This window comes from Tupaia chinensis, unplaced genomic scaffold, assembly GCF_000334495.1.
Source record: "Tupaia chinensis unplaced genomic scaffold, TupChi_1.0 Scaffold000206_1, whole genome shotgun sequence".
In the NCBI taxonomy this organism is placed as follows: Eukaryota; Metazoa; Chordata; class Mammalia; order Scandentia; family Tupaiidae; genus Tupaia; species Tupaia belangeri.
In genome coordinates this window covers 2261609-2285033 of record NW_006159681.1, presented here as the reverse complement: position 1 = coordinate 2285033, position 23425 = coordinate 2261609, and the positions used below count along the sequence as shown (strand labels likewise).

Genomic DNA, 23425 nt, shown 5'->3' with positions numbered 1-23425 from the left:
GGGCAGGCCTTCAGAAGAAGACTCCTCCTTGCTGCTGAGAACTAGTGATTTCAGGGAAAATGAGAAATGAAGATTTTCTACTGATAATTCAGCCTCCAACCGCCCCTCCCTTCCCCAGTCTTGAGTGGTAGGGAGTCCCTCTATCCTTCTCTCTGTCTCTCTCTCTTCTAATTTTTTTGTAATTTTTCCTTTTTAAATTTTTTTCAGGTGAAGTATTCTGTTGACTTTCAGACCACCTTCCTTTATCTTACTAATAATTCCCTTTCCCCCTCTCTAGGAGAAGCAAAGGACAGGCCTTCAGAAGAAGACTCCTCCATTGCTGCTGAGAACTAGTGATTTGGGGCAGTGTGCCTGCACGCTGTGCAGTTTTTATTTTTTGCTTAACTTTAAAGTTTTTTTCGGTTGTTTTTTCTTCTTTTTTCTTCTCTCTCACTCTCTTTATTCTCTCTCTCTTTTTTTAATTTTTTTTTTTCCTTTTACCTCATTACTTTGTTCCTCAATCTCTATTCACTGAGTGCCTAGATGGTCCTAAGGGAACTATAGCCAAATATTCAAATACTATTAGGATTAACATATTCCACAATACCCACTGAATCTGCTGCACGAAGGGTAAAAATGGAACGACAGAGATTGCTGATCACCTCCTTCTGCACACTCCTGAACACTCAGATTGAACTTCAAGAATTAGGAAGAAATGCACCATCCATCAGATGACTAAAAATCACTGCAGGGTCATAAGAAATATGGGAAATATCAGCAATAATGTTGAATGCTAACTTCTAGGACTTAAATGGAAAGATCAGACCACAATAACACTGCAAATTAAATAGAAGATTAATTACATGAGTCTGAACTAGTGAAATAGGATTTTTTGACTTTAGACTAAAACATTACTGATTTTCTTTGATGCTTTGATTTCCATATTTAAGGATGTGTGTTGAACTGTTGATAGGTATATCTACCTACTATTTGAATTGAATCCTAACCTTTTTCTTGACTTCAAGCTTTAAATAAATTTCTCTTAACTTTCTAAAATTTTGGTCTACTGGAACTAAAACTGTTTCTTGAAATTAAAAAATATATTAAAAAATACTTATTAATACCCATTTAATGGCTGCAGTAAGTTACATAGCCCCAGTGAGGTGCTACTTTATATTACGTTCACTTTACTCACTGAGGCTTATGCCTAAAGTCAGACATATACTCATATGATACATATATATATATATATATATATACACACACACACATACACACACACACACACATATATATATAGATACACATACATACATATATATTCACAAATATTACTTGTGAATCACTTGTGCTTGCTATTGAAAGTTTTTAACTTAATTAAGATCTTTGGTGAATTGGGAACCAGCAGTTAGCGTAATGGCTATGTCGCTGGATTCCCACGTGGTCGACCGCGGTTCGCATCCCGGACCTGGTGGCTTAAAAAGCTCACGCCGGGCACGTGTGCGTGCGTGCCCAAGATCCCGAGAGGAGAATGGAGGAGAAGGGATTGCGGTGTGACCATCCCCCCTGGGGGGTGATTTCTCGCTTTCTGTCTCTATGTCTGTGTCTGTCTGGCGAGCACACGCACCCTATAGCGAAAACCTCTCAAAAAAAAAAAAGGAAAGAAAAGAAAAAAGAAGGTCTTTGGTGAATCAATAAAATGTGTGAAAAAAGGAATGGAAACAACTGTAGATACCAGAGACAGTGTGGGTGGGATAAAGGGGGTGGGGAATTGGCAGAGGGTGAGAGGTAGGGAATCAAGGGGGAGAATAAAAACCAAAATATATAAGAAAGAAGAAATAGAAAATTATTGTTGGTGAGAACATGGATGGTAATATCCTTGATTGAGCCAATATACAATGTATCCTGGATGGAAAATCTCATTTTGTATACTGTATTGATGATTTACAATGAATGCAATAAATTTACAATGAATGTAAATAAATAAATTCTAAAAAGAGAGGAAAAAAAGAAATGCAGTGTCTAGAAGTGTTGAAATATTTTTTTCTATACTTAATATTAATTTTTTTTCATAATCTATTATCTCCTAATACCAAAAGATGTTTTCTATCACCTTTAGCAGTTGCTAATGCAAATAATGGACACCACCACAGAAATTATTTCCTTTGACTACAAACATGAAACCTGAGAAGTATTAACAAAGTTAGATTATAATGAGGAGAACATGATGGGTATTGTAGCACTCGTAGATGTGGACTGGTTCTGTCATATAATTGGGGAAGCTGGCTTTCATTCCTGGGCTTTATTTCTTTCTCTTGTGTTAATAAGGACTAGAGTACCTGGTTTGTAGGACTTCTGTGATGTAAGATATATAAGCACTCATAGATTCGATACTCACAAGTTGTGATGCTAAAACCTGAGGCTTATGTGTGTGGTCAAATGATGAAATCATTAAAATAAATGAGCCCAGAGCCAGAAGATTGATCTTCTCAAGGGGCATATTAACTTGCCTTGAAAAGCTCTCATAAAAGTTTCATCATTGGTTGAAGCAACTGCAGCAACACAGCGATGTATACACAGCCTTTACAGGTGATGGCTTCCCCAGAAAAGTCCCTCGTTTTTTTTTTGTTGTTTTTTTTTTAAGAGATTTTTACTATAGGGCGCGTGTGCTCGCCAGACAGACAGAAAGAGACCTAGAGACAGAAAGCGAGAAATCACCCCCCAGGGGGGATGGTCATGCCGCAATCCCTTCTCCTCTATTCTCCTCTTGGGATCTTGGGCATGCATGCACACGCGCCCGGCGTGAGTTTTAAACCACCGGGTCTGGGATGCGAACCGCAGTCGACTACGTGGGAGTCCAGTGACATAGCTATTATGCTAACTGCTGGTTCCCCTTCGTATGTTTATATTCAGCACATTTGTTAAATATAGCCTTGATTTTGCAATCGTGTTCTGCAGTTGAGTTACCAAATCCTGCTCTGGTGTTTTAGTCTTTTTTTTTTTTTCCTTTTTTTTCTGGGAAGACTGCTGATTTCTCCAAAGGAGGGGGGTGGGGATCATTTTCGATGCCCTATGTTGCCTTGTAAGGAGTGGAGCATGTCAGAATAGGTGTCCACTGGATTTTATCAGCGCTTATATCTGTGTTACATCTGACATCTTTCAAAGTCCTTGTTTCAAAGTGCATGATTTTTTTCTGATCTCATATGGGCACTGAAGGTGGACATAGCAGAATACATTTTTATCAAGTTCTCACAGATGAGAAAACGAAGCCTCAGAAAGGTTAATCAGGTGTCACATGGAAAGGAAGTGGCTGGCTGAGGCAGACGTCAAGTTCAAGTCTGAGCCTTCCCATTCTCTTTTCCATTTTGCTTTTTTATACTGGGTTTATTGAGAGAATGATGACCTATTTATTGGAAATGATTAACGTTGTTAAAGAGTTCATTACTAAGTTGTCCTCCACAAAGCCACCAGATAAACACATATGAAATTTAAATTGACAGTTACTTGCCTGCGTTAAAAACCAGCTCCCCTCTGGCTGTAAGATAAAGTCTTAGCTTTCCGTCTGGCCTAAAGAGCACCTCTGAGTCTCAGCTTTATCTGTCTTTCTAACAAAACACCTACCTTCTACTTCTTAATGGAACTTCTAGCAGATAAACAAACAAGCAAATGAATTAAGCACTAATAAAGAGCATCCTCGCTTGGGTCCACTCTGCACTCCTTGTGAATGCCCTGACACATCTCCTCACCAACTCCCACCTCATCTTTGCAGCCTGAACTCTGGCCACTGTGTCTTGGCTCTAAAAGTCCTTCCTGAGAGGTCTGGGCAGAGTCAGGTCACCTTGCCTCAGTAATTGTGACTTATTTTTCACACTCAAAACAACACGTGGTAACTGATAAATTCCCTTATGTATGGTAAAGTTAAGCTTAAACTTCTCTTTCTGTTGAGTCCCAGTTTCAAACAAAACCTTGTTCTTCTAGCCAATTCACAAACTTGATTTGCAACTTTTATTGTAACTTCTACTTTCCAAAAATATATAAAATATCTATTCTAGGCCAGCTTGGTGGCATAAGGCAGCTGGATCCCACATAACTGACTGCATGTTTGGAGTCCTTACCCACCTGTGGGCTTGACAAATGCTGGGCGTGGGTGTGTGCATGCCCAAAATCCCAAGAGGAGAATGGAGAAGAAAGAATTAGATTGTGGCCATCTACCCTGAGGGCGCTGCCTCAGTCTTTCTCTGGTAAGCACATATGCTTGTAGCAAATTAAAAAAAAAATCCACATATTTATATCTATTTGTTGTAATTTGGTCACATGGGAAACATTTTCTCAAGGCTTCTTGAAATTCTGTTTTTCCAGGCATGGGTCATTTCAATTGGTTTAGAATAAAGCTCTTTCAATATTTTACATCTTGAACAGTTACATCAACTAAAAGAAAGATTAAGGCATAATATATAAAATAAAAGTGGTTTATGTGAGGCAAGTCTTAGGACAAACTGGCTGGAGGAGCAAATTTCTAGTTTCTCAGACACGAGCTCATCAAAATGGCAACCAAAAAAGCTGGTTTATATAACAAAGAGAAAGGACAAACGTGGGGGGTGGTTTACAAATGGTTCGTTAAATATTTATACTGGTTCATTTAAAATAACAAGGCCTAGTGATGGGCTATACCTAGTTTTTATACCAAGAACTCAGGAAAGAAGGTGGGAGTCACACTGTGAATTCTATAATCCTTCTGCAGCATCACAGCTCATTTACTGTCAATCAAAACACACCTTTTTGGGCAATGATCCTGATGAGTGTGAGGTATAATCTCAATAATTCTGATAGGTGTGAGGTATTTGCTTTACTAAAACCTTTAAAGTATGCCATCTTTGGACTGCTTCTCTTTTATAGTTCCAACTCAATGTTTTCTAATTCTCTTTGTAGTCCATCTCCTTCAGTAAAACTTTCTGAAGTCCCTAAAATTGTGTCTGGTGCCCTTTTGCCTAGACAGTACTGTTCTCCAAATGTTTCATGCTCCCCTGCGTTTTCCAACATCCAGTGCAGTCTGGGATCCATGTGACTAGTTTTCAACAAAGAGATGTGTGCTTACGTCCAAGCATTTAGTTTTGGATGCAAACGTTGCCCTGGTTGCTCAAGATAGCTGCCCAAACCAAGCTGAGCTGGCACGAGTGGGAAATAAATGCCTGTGGCATTAAACTGCTCAGATTTTGTTTGCTATTTGAGGATAAGTCTGATTCGAAAAGGGCTGCAGTAATAAATATATAAATAACTTTAAAATATGTGACCCTGAAATATCGAATGAGTCAGGGATAAAGGAAAGTCACATGGTGCTGGGAAATTGATTAAGATGAGGCTGTGAGACACTGGTGAAACTCAGTAAAGCTTGGTAGCGTGGTTGCATGTCTAATAAACTTCTAGATTATAAGGACAAATTATAAATTAAAATGAGAGGATTAGTTCTTGTCATAAAAAGTTTTTTATTTTCCTCCAGAGGGTGCATGGACTCACAAGAGAGAGACAGAGAGACAGAGAGAGAGGGAGAGGAGAAAGCAACCTCTTTGGGGCATGGTCACTGTGCAATCCCTTCTCCTCCATTTCTCCTCCTTTAGAGATTTTAGGCAGACATGCACAAGTGCCTGCCATGTTTCTCAAGCCTCTGGGTCTGGGACCTGAACCACGCAGCCTGCCATGTGGGATCCAGCAGCCTTAAACACCAGACTAAAGAGCCAGCCCTAAAAATTCATTTTACCTCTAGATCAGAGCCAATCAACTAACATGCATAGTTACCTCAACTAATGGGAAGAGCTAGGAGGGAAGAACAGTGTTGTCAAGTCCTCCTGCTTGAGACTGGCTATTTTAGTGTTTTCTTGTTTTGTTTTGTTTCAAAAATACATTCAATCACTGTATGTCATTATAGCACACAAAATGAACTTTCCTAGCAAGAATACACTGTATATTATTCCAGCCAAAGATGCTACCACACGCATGTATCATCGACAGGTAATTTTCTATTTTTGTGTTCCTTAAATATTTTGGCTGGCTAATGTTTATCGTGAGAACATGTACATAATGGAGTGTGTCTGCTTGGCTATAGAAAAAAGTGAGACTTACATTCCGTCTTTGCAAATTTCCTAGTAGACAGCTTGTAATACACCTTATACACTTCATATTCAGTGTAAATAATATTAAATAAGAGGGTTTTCTTTTTCACTACTTTTGCAGAGGGGACTTTTGTGTTGGGAGATTTTGTTTTTAATGATATTTCCCCCAAAATATCTAAGATAAGAGGTTAGATAACAAAATGGTAACAATGTTAGTTGACTGGGAAGGTACAAAGAAAGATATCAGGAAAAAACTGATAATTTGCAATAAAAAATGAATGAGATTTAAAAAAAATAAGAAAAAAAATGAATGAGATTTGAAATATTTAAAACCTTGCAACTTTGGAAAAGATAACTGTGTTGAGATACCAAAGAGTAGGGGATAAAATTAAGAAAGCCTTTAAGTGGCAAAAGCAAATTAAAACAGCCTCAGGGAAAAGAGCAGATTAAGTGCATGATCTGCAAACCTTTCGGTAAATCTCTCAAGTGATGAATATGTGTCAAGGTAAAAAGTAGCTGGAGGGTGTGGTACCCAGTATCATCTTTAATTAGATAAAAATGGCCTTGGGCAGAGAATTGATTGAGTGCTTTCCTACAGAAGTCTGATAAAGTGAAAGGAGCCCCTTTCAAATCAAGAGGGAGTTTTGGGGAAAGAAGAAACAAATGATCAGAGAAAATCTGAGAGTTATGTTTCAAAGTATATTCCCCAAATAGTGAGTACTACCCTTAGTACAGGTGAATGACTCTAACTGAGACAGAGTATAAGAAGCAGGAGGCAAAAAAACAGGCCAACCTGGAGAACAAGGTTCACAGAGAAGGAGGTTGAGACAAGAAATGGCGGGAGGAAAGCCAGGACCAAGCCAACCCTGACAACGAAACTTCACAGGGAAAAATAAACCATAAAGATTCTGTCAACCATGATTTGTAGCAGCTTTATGGTTATACATGGTCATGCGGGCCCACAAGCACACAGATAACCTGGAGTCAACCTTTGTTTCATTAGCAGGCAGGAAATATACCCCAAGGAGGAGATCTTAGCTACTAATGACAATTCATTTCAGTTGCTAATTGATCCTATGCCCAAGCCTGTTCAATTAGAGAGCATGTCACAAATGAGTACCCTTCAAAGGGCCCTCAAGACCACCCTGAAGCCCTAAAAGCCCAACCTCTCAATGTATGTAATTGCCCATAAAAGGAGGTCCCCAAGGGCCCTGTCTCCCATGGACTTCACTGTCTGATCCCATTTATTTTTAATACTTCCATAAAGGCTCTGACTGCAACTATAGCTACATGTGAATTTTGGGAAGATGAAATTCATCCCAAATCATTGCTGAACTCTCTTCCCCTGTGGTAGCAATTGAGGTGGTCTAATATTCAGATGTCTGAGTAATGGGATTGCAGCAGCCTCAGTTTCTGAATCCAGGGTCCCTGATAATTTTTCCAGGCCTGCTTCAGACATAGCTTGAGTGATAAGTGAATCTTTGTTGTATTTAACAATTGAGAGATTTGTATTGGCATTAAAAAATTTTTTTTAGAGACATTTTTGCTACAGGGTGTGTTTGCTCACTGGAGATACAGAAAATAAGAAATCATATCCCCCTTTCCCTAAGGGGATAGCCATGCCACAATCCCTTCTCTATTGTCCTCTCAGGATTTTGGTCATGTATGCACATATGCACAATATGAGTTTCAAGCTACAGGGTCTGGGACTCTAACCATAGTTAGCCATGTGGGAGTCCAGTGATGAACGACTATGCCATCTGCTGGTCCCTGGGGTTGACATTTTTATTTAAAAATTCATATAGCATAACTTAACCAATTTTATTAATACATTACTCTCCTGTGTTATCTTTTATTTAATCCCTACATTATGTTGTAATCATTGTTTGATCTATTTCTGCAAATGCCCTAGAAACTCTCAAGGGCAAGGATTCCATTCTACCTACCTTTAATTCTCAAATTCTTATCATAGTGTTTTGACAAATGAATAATAGCAGCCCAGAGAATAAATTGGGTTTTTGATGTCACAAAAAATGATTTAAATCATAATGCCTACTTGAGTTGTGACTACATAGTATAGGCCAGAAGAAAGACCTCCATGAAATTTTGTATCAGGGATAGATGTGATATTAAAAAATTATAGGTCTATATAAGTCCTTCCTTTAATTCCAAAGAAATTATGCTAAGACAAAGCTTTTTACTTATGCTTTTTTTCCCTGTGTCTAATTTGCTAAATCTCTTGCTACCATAATACTAGGACTAATTTTTTCCCCTAGGATAAAGCATTAATTAAATGACTTAGGAAACTATTCTTATCAAGAAATGGAGACTCTGATCTTAGTTTTTGCTCCATTAACTTTAAAGTTCGATACATTTTTATTGAACCCACACATACTTTAATGTGAATTGCTTTTCACTAATTGGTCTATAGGGACCACAATGACAGTTTGGGTCTTCTTTTAAGGCCTTTTTATTCTCCTTCAGAAAGTTGCTAAACTTTATTAATAGTCATCAAATCAAGGAATGATTTCTGGAATCAAGGGGATAAATCAGTGGAGAGGTGGCGAAGTCTGGTTTAATCTCCTCCCCAGCATGGTGGAGGGTCCCTATCTCCATGCTAGACTCTCTCTCCCAGGAGACCACTCCTTGCTGGCTTCCTGAGAATAATTGAACAATTGATTGATTAATTAATTCACTCAACAGGTGCTTATATTTTTACACCTTAGCGTTTCTGAAATTGGGACATGCTGCATTCCTACTTATGACATTTGAGGTTGACAATATCACCCAACGGGGTCGTTGCCAGTTATGGTAGAGACGTAGCTGCTGCTGCCCATTGCGCAGGCCCCAGTGCTCCTCATTTTGATTGAAGTTTAGTGTGGTGTTGGCGCTTTTCTTCTTTAGGTTAATTATATATCTAGCTAATTAATAAAGTTCTTCAATGTTCTTTTTTTTAAGGGATTAATTTAACTTTATTTATTATTGTCATTATTATTGTAATTTGAGCAGAGAGAGAGAGAGAGAAGATGAGAAGGCAAACCACCAGGTCTTGGACTTGAACCGCAGTCAACTATGTTGGAGTCCAGTGCCTTTAACCAGCATATCATTTGCTGGCCCCAGTTTTTCAATATTTCAATCAAGAAACATTTTGGGACCACTTGAGAAAGCTTGAGTTCTGGTTATTATCTGAAGACCTTTAATGGACAGTTTCTGGGACATAAAGCATGTACCAACCAGCATAACACTTGCAGAAGAGGTACCTTTCCTTTAAACTTCTTGGTCATGCATTAGAGAAGGAAGTGTTTCTCTTTGCATCTTTGACTAAAAAAGGATTGCAGACAAATTAGGCCTACTGATGATGTCACAAAGTCCTCAGTTACACCATATAAAGCTTCAGCTTCCATTAGTTAGCTTCCCATAGGAACTGTATTGCAGTATTTAAATATTATTTTGCATTTCTAATTATGAAAAATATGTAGCCAGATTTTCTCCAGGCATTGAACTAGAGGCAAATATTACTAAAGTTAATAAGCTATATACTTTAAATACCAATTTTCTTATATTAAGCATTGTGCTGAATATAGGAAGTTCTGTTTTAAATAATAAGTTTATAGAAAAGGATTTGGGACACTTAGACTTTGTCATGCAGGCATTTGGGCTCATCTTGATTTTTTGCTTACAATATTTATGAGGTTATATAAAAGGAAAGTGCTACATCAGCAGTTTAAAAAGTAAGTTTTATATTTCATGGTATAAAATTGCACATACTCATGAAGCCTGTGATTTTCTCTGCAAGTCTCAGATATATCATGAATAATTTTTTTTCTTTTTATTTTGAGTAAATAGGCTTACATGGAAAATTCGTGGCTTTTAACTCATAAAATCCAAAGTTACAGTGATTAAGGTAAAACAATAATTGCTGTGAGCCAATCTATGACGGATTCCTCTCCCAAGCGCCATGCCATCTTGAGGACGATGCCCACAACAGATTCCTAGCCCTGCTTGTCTTTCTGTGCTCACACTGGTCTGCGCTGCCTCAGGCTGCTGGTGTATGACTACAATTTACGAGGGCGAATGAGTTATGTTTCTCCAGAATAAATGGCATAGGTCCATTCCTACTGCTTACTTTTATATTTTAGTACTACAGTAGAATTTAACAATGCATATGAAAAAGTCTGTGAGAAAAACATACTTTGATATATTCAAATTTATCACTTTCCATATACAATAATATAAATAAGTAGCTAAGATTTAAAACCACAAATGCCACGTGCACTGAGCTAGTAAAATAAAACCCCCAAAATGTATGTGTTCAGCTCAGGTTTGCTGGAATGACTGTCCATTGCTTTCCCTACAATTTACATTGCCCCAGCTCATCACCAGGATCCCTACCAACACAGATCCAGAAAACACATGTCCCATTTTTATTTCTCTGGATCAGTAGGGACAAAATCTTCTGCACTTGATTCCATTTCTTAAGAGTGAAATTATCTAGAATTTACAAATAAGATGCACAAAATAATGGTCAATATTAGGATTATAGAAGGGCAAAGGACTGTCAAAATTCAGACAAGGAAGAAAAATACAAATGAACTATGTACAAAAGGAAAACCTCTGATCACAAAGTCAAAAAGACAAAAGAGGAAAGAAGAGAAAAACTATTGATGACATAACAATTCCTCTATCAAAAGAGAAATATCTTAAATGATCATTTTAATGTTTAGATCTATAGGAATAAGAGGGAACTGTCTTTGCATCAGTAGAGATGTATAAACAGATACTACTTTCCTTGAAAGCAATTTGATATATCATTAGAGTCTTTAAAACATTCAGATCCTTTGATCCAGTAATTTCTCTTTAAAAAGGCTCAGAAAACATAATAAGGACATAATCAGAGATTTGCACATCTTTTCACAGATGGTCAGTGTGGTCTCCTTTATTGTAGTTCATTTTGGAAACATCTTAATGTTAAATTAATCATAGTTTAGCCATATGTTCAGATATCATATAGCCATTAGGGTCTTGATTTTACAGAAATTTGGGAATTACTCCTGAATATAATATTAAGTGAAAAAAAGGAGAAATACCTTTATTTACATTCATTTTAAAATACATTGTACAGAAGTACACCAAATGCTAAAAGTAGTTATCTCAAGATAAAGAAATTATGAATGAACTTAAGTCCTTCTTTCCCACTTCTCCCTCAAAAATTTATAACTAGCTTTTATTTTTTTCAAAGTTTTTGTCATAGGGTACATGCACCCACCAGAGAGAGAGAGACAAGGAGAGGGTGAGCCAGTAATCAGACTTGGGCCTCGTAAATGGCCTCAACTTGTGTAGTAGCAATATCAACCAGCATGCAGTATTGGGACTGGAACTTGGGTTTTTCTTTATGGGTTTTGAATATAAGCAAGTTGTCAGAAAAATATTTTATGACTATTTTTTCCCTTGCTGTGATTTATCTTTTATTCTCTTTAGCATGTTTTTCAAAGAGCTGAAGTTTTTATTTCAGTGATGCTTGGCTCCTCTATATTTTTTCTATAGATTTGTTATAGTATCTAAGAAATACTTACCTATTTCAAGCTTATAAATATTTTTCTATATTTTCTTCTATTGCTTTATAATTTTGGCTTTTACCTTTAGGTCTTGTGCACTTGAGATTAATTTTTGGGTATGGTGAGTTTTATTGGTCAGTTGGTTGCCATAAAAAATTTATAGATTGAGTGAATAAACAATAAAAATGTATTATCTACCATTGTGGAGGCTGGAATTTTCAAGATTAGAGTGCCAGCAGGGTCATTCCCTGGTGAGGACTCTCTCTTCCTGACTTATAGATGACTATATTTTTGTGTCCTCATGTGACTGAGGAAGAAAGAGCGCAAACTCTGATGTATCCTAAAAGGATACTAACCCACTCATGGGATTCCCATCTTTATAATCTCATCTAAGCTGCATTATCTTCCAAAGACCTCCTTCCAAATATCGTGACACTGTGGGTTAAGGCTTCTACATAAAAGATTTTTGGAAGACACAATTTAGTCCTAAACAGTGGAGTAAAAGCTGAGGTTCATATTTCTCCCATAGGAGTATCCAGTTGTTCCAGGACCATTGATTTCCTCTCCACATTGAATTACATAAGCATATATTAAAAAAAATAAACTGGCAAGTAATATTGAAGCCTATTTTTGACTTAGTCATTCTTTTCCATTGATTGTTAGGACCATCTTTTTGCTCATACTATACTGTCTTGATTATTTTATCTTGTAATGAGTCTTAAAATCAGTTAGTGGAAATCCAACTATTCTCTTCTTTTCAAAATTGTTTTAGCGCAACCAGCAGATGGCATAATGGTTATGTTGCTGGACTCCCACTTAGCTGGCCATGGTTCCACTCCCAGACCCAGTGACTTAAGACTCACACCAGGTACACGTACATGCGAGCACATGATCCTGAGAAGAGAATGGAGGAGAAGGGATTGCAGAGTAGCCATCTCCCCTGGGGGGTGATTTTTGTGCTTTCTGTCTCTCTGGTGAGTGCACACACCCTGCAGCAAAAATCTCTCTTTTAAAAAATTGTTTCAGCTATTCTAGGACTTCATCAATTCCAAACGCACCTTTCCCTCTTCTACCTTCCTTCCACACTCTACCTTCCTTCCACACTGTCTCCTGTGTCCATAACTATTTTCACTGCTTTTGTGAAACAATCATTGAACTGATCCTGCAACTGGAAACACTACCTTTAATTTTGTTCTTAGAAGTGTATGTTGGCAACTCCTCAAAGAAGCTGGCTATTTTTTAGCATGAGCTGTCTGCTCTCTCCTCTGCCCATAAATAAAGTTGTATTTCCATTCACTGCACCTTGTACCTACAATTTGGTTTGTGGCACTTGGACACGTGAACTTGGTTTGAGTCCAGCAAGAAGACCAACTCATAATGATAGTCAAATAAGCCAAATAGTATATCTAGTAGTTTGTTATTTTGGTTTAGATATGCATTTTGAAAGCCTGTGGAGAACTGGTTCATCCCCTTAGAGACTTTCAAGGAATAAGAAATTGCCAAAAATGAATGTGGAAGAAAAAAATGGAGGGAAAATTCTGATAATCATTGAACAAGAAAGAAAACTACTTGCTATTTAAAATCCTGAGTGGAAGAGTATTGAAATGATGGACAAGACAAATTTTTCTGTATTCAAAAAGGGAAATAGGTGTTCCCAGGAGAAAGATCCAAGGAAGGGTATCCTGGAGGTAGTATTGCTTAGTTTATGAAAACTAAAACATCTAGTTCTTTTCAATACATAACATTAACTTAAAAAGAAAGGGAGGGAAGGGAAGAGAGAAAAAAAGTGATTGTGCCCCCAAGGGGATAACTACATAGCAATCCTTTCTCCTTTCTCCACTCTGGATTTTATGTGCACGCATACACACATGTCCAGCATGTTTTTCAAACTGCTGGGTCCAGGACTTGACCACATAGTGGACCATACTGGATCCAGCCGCCTTAAACACTTTGTCAGTGTCTCATAAAATTAACTGTTAAGGCCAGTAAGAAAAAAAAAAAGTGTCAGAGTTTAAGTCAGTGACTCTCTAAAACTTCTTACCCCTTTTCATAATTATATAATGCTTAAAACAGTGTACATATCTGAACTGAATATGAGAAATTTTATTTCCCAATAGTTATCGAGACATGATTACTATTACACTCTCAATCTTGAGGCAGATAGGAATAGATAGTTGAACAAGCTCAGAGCTACTAATTAAACACAGGACCCAAAGCTCTTTGGAGAAATCAGAGTGGCAAAGACTTTATTAACATGACTTTAGAACAAAAGGGCTCTAGACTAGTAAAATGACTCCATTCAGGTTATTATTTTTTTTTCTCTTTAAACTTTTAAGGGACATAAGACCTAAAGTAGATGACTATTATTAAAATCCGACTTTGGATAAATATTTAACAGTTCTGTAAGAAGAAATTTATGAACTTAAAATTGCTATATCAAATGCAATGGAGCCTCATTATAATTATCATATAAGACTTTGGATTCTTTTTAAGAATATGATGAATCATGTCCTCTACGTGAAAATCGATGCATTAAACATCTCTTCTTTACATAGAATACCCAAGCCTGTCTTATCTTGGGTATGTGACAACAATATTGCAAAGGGGTCACAGCATAAAGACACAGATTCAGCTGGTTGTAGTTCAAGTCTAAATCCATATCTCTGAATAATGATTGTAAAGCAAGCATTCGTTTCAGACACTTGTGGATTCTAACCTTATGCTGTGATTAAGAAACCAACATATTTGCCCAAGCACGCTAGGTTTAAAACCTGAGCTACAGATTTCATAAATTACAGATTTACCAGCATTTCTTCTATCATTCTGAATTAATGTTATTCTTAATTAATGTTATTAACATAAACATCTGGATGAATGAGTGGTGTGTAACTTATCTCAAACCTACAAAGCAATATTTAAATAATTTATGTAAAAATTCATTTAGTATTGTGTGCTTATTAAAATTTTGCAAACAAGAGCATGTTTAATTTTATGGGACTCTTGTGCATGAGAATACACCAAAAGTATAGAATTAGAATAATACTGCAAAATAGATTGCATTACTAAAATAATTACCAAATTGGCTGACTGAAGTTATTTTGAATGGGATAACTAATCTGTCATAGAATTAACACAGTTTTTTCAGATTATCAACATGCATCTGGAGAAATGATGTATTTGTTAACTGCTCTTCTTCATAAAAACAGCAGCTATCCAGGCAGTGGTGGACAGACTGTTTCCTAAGGGCTGAGTACAGTGTCTGCATTGGTCCCTGGGTTTCCGCTTACCTTCCTGACTCAAACGTGAACCATGTTGAGTCCCTTCCATATCTCCTCAGAGAGCTGAGAGGCCACATCACCAATTTGACCTTGGCGTTGTGGATATCCCAGAGATAGATATTCTCGTGAGTGATCTGCATCGTGCATTCACCATAAATATCCAGATTTGGTGTGGGCATAAGATACACATTGAAACGTTCTGCAAAGAAACAAAGAGTGGAGAAAATTAAGTGAAAAGAGGTGTGACTATTTACACACTTTATTAATTTATGTACTCTAGGCTTTGGAAAGCATTAGCGTGACCCTTGGCAACTTTTGCAAGGCCCTACCTCTTTCCATTTTATGTACGGGAAATAGTCATTAAAGCGTTTTTAATCATTAACTCATTCACTTTCCCATTCTACTACTTTTCATTGTATGCATTCTCCATGGTGAGGATTAGATAGTTAAATTATACAATGGGAAATATAGGTGATAACTAAGTGGGACCTTTGCCCAAGTAGTGCTTACTGTCTGCTTCTTCATACAATCTAAGTGGGTATCACAGAGTCGATTTCCCTGAGGCATGTCTTACTTACTCAGTTTAAGCAAGAACTTTTCAGTTCTACCTTTGTGACTTGAATTATTGAATGTACACTCAGAACAACTCATTAGCTACTTAAGTACTGCAAAAATAATTTAGTTTGTATCTCAAAATACATTACAGTCATGGTCAAATTGAGCATATGACAAATGCAGATATTCATTACTGACTTCTGCAGGACTGAATACATGGTGAACAAAATGAAACTGCCTAACTTCTTGCATTCCTGGATAGTCTATGGTTGAAAATCTGATTAGTAGGCAATGATTCCAAACCTTGGTTTGCGACTTTCTGTGTATCTTAAAGACTACTGCAAAATTCGGCAGCCCTTGATTCCCACGTAAATGCATTAAATGCACTTTATTTTGCAAACTAAGGTTAGTGTGTAAGCTCCAGGAAGTACTTGGTAAGCCTTATAAAATGTTCTATACAATATCTCTCTTTCTAGCACCATATCCTTGGTTTATAGTAAATGATAAATGAATATTGGTTAACTGTATGAATTAAAGAAATATGTGTCATGATGAATAGGAAATGTGATAATTGAGGAATTACCAAAAATAATGAGTCTTAATAACAAAGAGTCAAAGGTTTACTGGTAAACATATCTCTATGAGTTAGAATTTAATTTTGAATTGTGCTTTACTGGCAGTACTGCTAAACTGATTATTCTGGAAGGCGTAACATTGCAGTTATAGTTGGAAAAGGATTGATGTGTTTAGGAGTGTGCTATTATTCATCATAAGGCCACCATCTTAAATGCTGAATGTTGAATGGAATTGTCTGTGTAAGAGAATATTTTCTCTGAAAGTATTTTATCCAGTAAGGATTCTCTCACATTGTTCTTTTACAATATTCAGATTCCAAATGGGTTAAATTAATGTAATCATGACAGCCTAAAGTTTAGTAGCTTTATGGACAATATTTACACTTACATGTCTGAATATATTTGGAGAAAAGATAATCTAATGATTTAGTTTTTTTTGCTTAAGTTATAGGCCTGTGGAAGTAGTGTATGTATTGACAACACATTCATTTCCTAAAGAAAGACAAATTGAGATCTGTTCTGTAGCTGAACAATGAAGAAAGAAGACTGCCCCATTAATTATCTGCAATGAAAAACTACAAACATATGCACATTCCATACATCTTGATTCTTGCATGCAACTAAATAAAGTATCAATATTTAGCATTACATACATCACTCACATTCCTACTGTGAGTCCTATTCTAGTGGGATTAGAACTAGTAAATTAAAGGGCATGATCTCATATAAGACTGTAAGTGAACCTTGGAGCCAACTGGTTAACTGAGGAATATAAATAGTGCCTGAACAGCAGCCTTCTTTTCTCTGGTCAAGACCCTTTTGATAAAGTTCAGCTCCCAAATTTGGAATTATTCATATGTCGGTGGTATATGCAGTGCACATGGAAAATAATGTTAAGCCAGTGGAAAGAAAAACATTTCTCTACATTCTTTTCTCTTCATCAATTCCAGAGTCTGAGGACAGTAACGAAACCATCTTTGACCAAATCACAAGAAATAACAATACTTCTTTTAAAATAAGGAAATAAAAAAACCCAGAATGTGTGAAAAAAAAATTTCACATGACATGTCCTTAAAATGGAAGGTACAGGAAACATTACATGTAACAGAGAACACAGAAACACTGTCCTTTTAAAAAAAATATTTTTTTAAATTTCATTTTCTTTTATACATTCAATCACTTCATTTAGCTTACAAAGTGAATATTCCAACATGGTAACATTTCTCAGAACATTTCTCCCTAGTCCAGTTGATAAAACTATAAAATATCTTCATCAGATAATACCACATTTCTTTGTCCCATTAATTCCTTGCCTCTCTATTTTTTTTTCTAAATGTCCTTCTTCAGACCTGTCTCTTTCAAACACACTATATCTGGTATTTACATCCATTTCTATGCTTCTATATCCTTTAGACAATCAGTTTCAGTCATAGAGTGCAGACACTCGGTATATATTAAGTGGGGACGTACAGTGTCTCTCCTTCATAGCCTGGCTTGCTTCACTCAGCAGTAAATCTTCCATATTCTTCCACTTTCTGTCAAAAGCCAGGGCTTTGTTGTTTTTTTTATGGCTGAATAGTATTCCATAGAGTATAAGTGGCACAGTTTTTCTATCTATTCATTTGTTCATGAACATTTGGGTTGGTTCCATGACTTAGCATTTGTGAATTGTGCCACAATAAACATTGATGTACAAGCACTTTTCCAATTAAGAATTTTTCTGTCCTTTGGGTAGATGCCAAGGAGTGGGATTGAAGGATCATATGGTAGTTCTATTTGTAGATTTTTGAGGAATCTCCAAAGTGTTCTCCACAGTGGCTGGACCAATTTGCATTCCCACCAGCAGTGTAAGAGAGTTCCTTTTCACCACACCCCCACCAGCACTTATTGTTTGTTTTTTTATTTTGTTTTGTTTTCTTTTTTTAATCTTAGTCATTCTGACTGGGGTTAGGTGGTATCTCATTGTGGTTTTGCATTTCCCTTACAATGAGGGATGTTGAGCATTTTTTTCATATGCCTTTTGTTTATTCATATGCCATCCTTAGAGAGTGGTTTTTTCAACTAATTTTCCCATCTTTTAAGAGTTGATCATTTTTTTTTGGAACAGCTGCTTGAGTTCCTTGTGTATTCTGGTTATTAGTCCCTTAACTGATATATAGTTTACAAAAATATTTTCCCATTCTGAGAGCTGTCAATTCACACTAACTACTGTGTCTTTTGCCATGCAGAAACTTCTTAGTCTGATGTAATCCTACTTGTCTATTTTGGGAATTATCAACTGTGCTTTGGGGGTCTTATTTAAGAAGTCTTTCCCAACTCCAATGCGTCCCAGAGTTTCCCCATTGTTTTCAAGGAACAGTTTTATAGTTTGAGGACTTAGATTTCAAGGCAAGAAGAAACAATTTATTTATAAAAAAAAGGAAAAGGAAAAGGAAAAATAACTTAACTATTAATTACACCTTAAAGAGTAAGTAAAAATACCAGTATTAATATATGATATACATAGTGCATATATATAGATATACAATACACACACAAACACACAATGTAATATTAATGTTACATGCTTATCAGGACAGAAGAATTAAGACATATTCCCTCATATCAAGTTAAAACTCGACTACAATTTAAAATCACTTTAAGAAAACTTGCCTCCTTTATTTTCTGCTTTGCAGTGCAGTGTCTGCATGTTCAAATATAAGCAGATAAACCTATATAATAATAAACAGGGGAAGAGTACAGCTTCACAGTGGGCACTGGGGAAAACTGAAAAATAATGAATAAGTGAACTTAATAAGATCCACATGATACAGGGATCTAGGTATCAAAATCATTGGGGCACATATACAAACCAGCAGAAAGTGACAAGGTAACTTGACCTAAAGGGATGTCCAGGATTAGCTGTCAGCAATACAAGGCAGGTAGAATTTACCCTGGGCCCCTTCTCTCTTGCCATCTTTTTCCTCCCCTCCATCTTAACATACTTTTTGACCTAGTTATTCAAGTTAACACCTCTTGATAAGGGTTAAAGCCCTACAGTCTTCATTTTGATGCTATTTCTTGCAAATTTTAAGGTTTTTTTTTTTTAATACTATTTTATTAAATGTCAGAGTGTGGGACCAGCGGATGACATAATGACTACATCCCTGAACTCCGATGTAGTCAACTGTGGTTCAAGTCTTGGACCTAGTGGCTTAAAATTCATGTAGGGCACGTGTGCATGCGTGCCCAAAATCCCAAGAGGAGAATGGAGGAGAAAGGATTGTGGCATGGCCATTCCCCTATGGGGTGATTTCTCATTGTCTTTCTTTCTCTGTCTCTCTGGCAAACACACGTGCCCTATGGCAAAAGTCTCTTAAAAAATGAATTGTTAGAGAGTACAAACACTCCCCAGGAAGAGACAGAGAAACAAAGATAGAGAAGGAGAAAGCACTTCCCATGGAGTGTGGTCATGTTACCACCCCTTCTATTCCATCTTTACATCTCATGTGGATTTAGGGCACACATGTAAATGCACCTGGTGTGTTTTTCAAGCTACTGGGGCTGGGACTTGACCACATGATCAGCCATGTGGCTATGGGTCTGGCCTCTCTTGTAACTTTGAAAAGAATTATCCTAGGAAACATAATTTGAAGTTTTCAAATATTCAAAATCTATTATCCTCTAGTGGCTCACTTCCAAGGATTTCAGATTCAATTAAAAAGGGACTAATTTAATCCAGAAGAAAACTAGGCACATAATCCTGAGAGCAGCACATCAAGTGGGCTGTCATTACTTCCCTGAATTCTATTATAATGAGGAAGGAAGCTTTCTCTTTTTGCTGTGAATAAATTATTCTCTTAGTAACATAGAAGACACTGTTTGGCTAAATTTTGTTAAGATTCTCATTAGAAAGACCATTTCAATATACAGTGGTTAAAGTTGGCACTACTAAAATAAGTTTTACGAATGATTACCTTTCTGAAAAAAGTTATCAGGTAGACATTTTAAATCACTCTGATTACGTTACTTAGAAGCAAAAAGGGAAGGCCCTACATTAGCTTTTTACTGCCTAGAGTGCCTCTTTCCAGCCTTGTTTTCAGCATTCAGGTACCTGGAAGGCTTGTTTTGACCAAGGATGCAAGATGTCCTCCACTCTTACCATCTCTGGTACAGTAGATCTGAGTAATCTACATTTTCCCTTATCCTCAGAAGATGTTGATGCTACTATCTTAAAGATCATACTATGGGAACTGCTGATTTGTGAAACTTATTTTAAAATATTGCCAGAGAGGTAGAAACAATGGAGAAATCATGAGAAATGGTTTTGAAAAACAATGCTGATTTGGCAAGAAAGAGTTCTAATGCCAATTGGAACAAAAGAAGGACACAGAAAGAAGGTCCAGAAAAGATAGTTTATACTTTACCAATGTCTGTATATGCCAGCAATTTATTCTTCTAAAGACAGTAACAACAACAGTGAAAACACTATTAAGGAGGGCTAAAAAATCTACTTCCCTAAGTATCCAAGAACTGGAAGGAAGACTAATTGTCTAAGGAGTTATTAATCCTGAAATATGAAAACAAGTTCTACTAATCTTGTGAAGACTGCTGAATGTATAAAGAAACACATTCTCGAAAAGGTCATGTAAAAAATAGTTTCAAATGTGATCACATAAATAACCTATAAAATTATAGAGTTTAAAGAGTCCCAAAGAACCTATAAATCTTTATTTTGGTAAAATATAAGGTCCAATGCTGGCTGATATACAATTTTATTATAAATGACCAAAACCATTAATAAAGACAGACATGAAAAACATCTAGTAAACTAAATATTATGTCCAACAAAGATACTTGCTAAATAGCATTGCACCTGCAGTTACATTTACACTAGGGCTAGACTGAAAGATCCAAAGGAATAGATTATGGCCCAAGGAGGCCTGGGACTCAGGGTGAAGGTTGCAACCATAGGAACAATCCTGAAGGTACTACAAAACAAAGCTCACTTGAATTGAATAGTTCCAGGTCTGGCCTTCAGGAAAAGTGTCCAAGGAGAATGGGTAGAGAGGCGCCAGATGGAGAGTGAGAAGATTAAATGGGCCAGGTCATCAGCCTAAGAAGGACAAAAAGCTTCCTTTCTCATCTCCTGAGTTTTTGTTTTGTTTTGTAACTTCTTTTTTCTTTTTTCATATTTTTGCTATATGGTTTATGCATCCAATAGAGAAAGACAGTGAGAGACAAAAGTGAGAAATCACCCCCTGAGGGAATGGCCACACCACAAGCCCTTTAAAAAAATTCCCCATTTATTTATTTATTTATTTATTTTTACATTTTTCCACAAACATTTACTTTGCATATCAGGTTTTTTTTTTTTTCATACTCCATAGTTCTTTTTCTTCTTCCTTTTTTTTTTTTTTTTGAGAGGTTTTTGCTATAGGGCACGTGCGCTCACCAGACAGACAGAGACAGAGAGACAGAAAGCAAGAAATCACCCCCTAGGGGGGATGGCCACGCCGCAATCCCTTCTCTTCCATTCTTCTCTTGGGATCTTGGGCATGCACGCACACGCGCCCGGCGTGAGTTTTAAGCCACCAGGTCCGGGATGCGAACTGCGGTAGACTACGTGGGAATCCAGTGACATAGCCATTACACTAACTGCTGGTCCCCCATACTCTATAGTTCTTGACAGCTAATAAAAATCTTTCAAAATTTCAAAATATTGCATTTTAAAGATAATGTTCAAAATATTTCTTATAACTTTCTTGCAACTCCATAACAGCAGAGACAGTATGGTTTTAAATATTTTTGAGAATATATTTACATGTCAACTACTCAAATTGTCAAAAAGCAAATGCCCAGCACCTGAGTCACACATTAACCTTCTCAATTCAGCCCTGTCTACTAAGTATTCTGTGATATACCATCTGCTGGCAAAGATCAGTCTCCTTTTTCTTCTTTCCAAGTCTTTTTCAAGATAATCATCTGGTGTGGTAGCTCTTTTGAATCTCTACTGAATACAATACTGGGCTGGAAAAGTCCAGGTTATTTTATGTTATAAATTCTTTCTTATATCTTCTCTAATCCTCTCTGCCAGGCAGAACTATTTATGGTGCCAGGCCATCTTTCTAAGAGCTTGTGTTGGCTTAGTTCAGCTCAACGTACTTTCTTGCAACTCCATAACAGCAGAGACAGTATGGTTTTAAATATTTTTGAGAATATATTTACATGTCAACTACTCAAATTGTCAAAAAGCAAATGCCCAGCACCTGAGTCACACATTAACCTTCTCAATTCAGCCCTGTCTACTAAGTATTCTGTGATATACCATCTGCTGGCAAAGATCAGTCTCCTTTTTCTTCTTTCCAAGTCTTTTTCAAGATAATCATCTGGTGTGGTAGCTCTTTTGAATCTCTACTGAATACAATACTGGGCTGGAAAAGTCCAGGTTATTTTATGTTATAAATTCTTTCTTATATCTTCTCTAATCCTCTCTGTCAGGCAGAACTATGTATGGTGCCAGGCCATCTTTCTAAGAGCTTCTGTTGGCTTACTTGAGATCCATCTTAGTCCCATAGTTTTCTGATTAATCTTTAGGTATGACATTCCATTCAAAGTCCTGTCCAATAATGAGTACTTCCAATTTCTGATTCAATGCAACAAGCATTATTGAACTTATGCAAATAACCCTTTTGCCACAAGATAAGAATACTCTCAAATATTTTCCAATTCCAGAGGGGCCAGGAAGGAAGAAAAGTTTATGTTTCCATTTAAAGAAACAAACAAGAAAAATATTTTAACAAATTGCTGAACCTATCAACAACTCAAAAGAAAGTAAAATGCTTAAATTGGGAAAACAAAGCATAGTTTAAAAAAACAAAAATATATGTAATGTTTCACTCAAAAGTCATAAAATTCTATCTCAGTTCAGTCTTATGTTTAAATTCTCTTCTGTTGAATATGCAGTGTTACTGTGGTCCAATCTTTCTATTTAAATCATGGATGTTGACATTCAAAGTTATTACTGATATTTCTTGTCCCTAGCATTAAATTGCTCATTTTCTTGGTTGTCTTTTGTTTCATTTCTGTATGTGTCTTTAGTTTCCTGGTAGAGCACTCCTTTCAGAGATTCTTGAAGAGAGTCTGCTATTGGCAAATACTTTCAGGTCTTGTTTATCTGAGAATGATTTTATCCTTTGGGATCAGCAGTAAGCATAATAGCTATGTCACTGAACTCCCATGTAGTCAACTGCAGTTTGAGTCCCGGACCCGGTGACTTAAATTCACGCAGGGTACATGTGTGTGCATACCCAAGATCCTGAGAAGAGAATGGAGGAGAAGGGATTGTGGCATGGCTATCCCCCCTGGGGGGTGATTTCTCGCTTTCTGTCTCTCTG

At 36.7% G+C, this 23425-nt stretch overlaps 1 protein-coding gene across 1 annotated transcript in view; it reads right to left on the bottom strand.

The window, feature by feature from the left end:
• DOK6 (docking protein 6) overlaps positions 1-23425 on the bottom strand; it is a 293919-nt gene that overhangs the window by 155112 nt on the left and 115382 nt on the right. The window contains exon 5 of the mRNA XM_006147231.1: positions 14929-15118. Coding sequence (XP_006147293.1) covers positions 14929-15118 — 190 coding nt within the window. The remainder of the gene's footprint in view (positions 1-14928; positions 15119-23425) is intronic.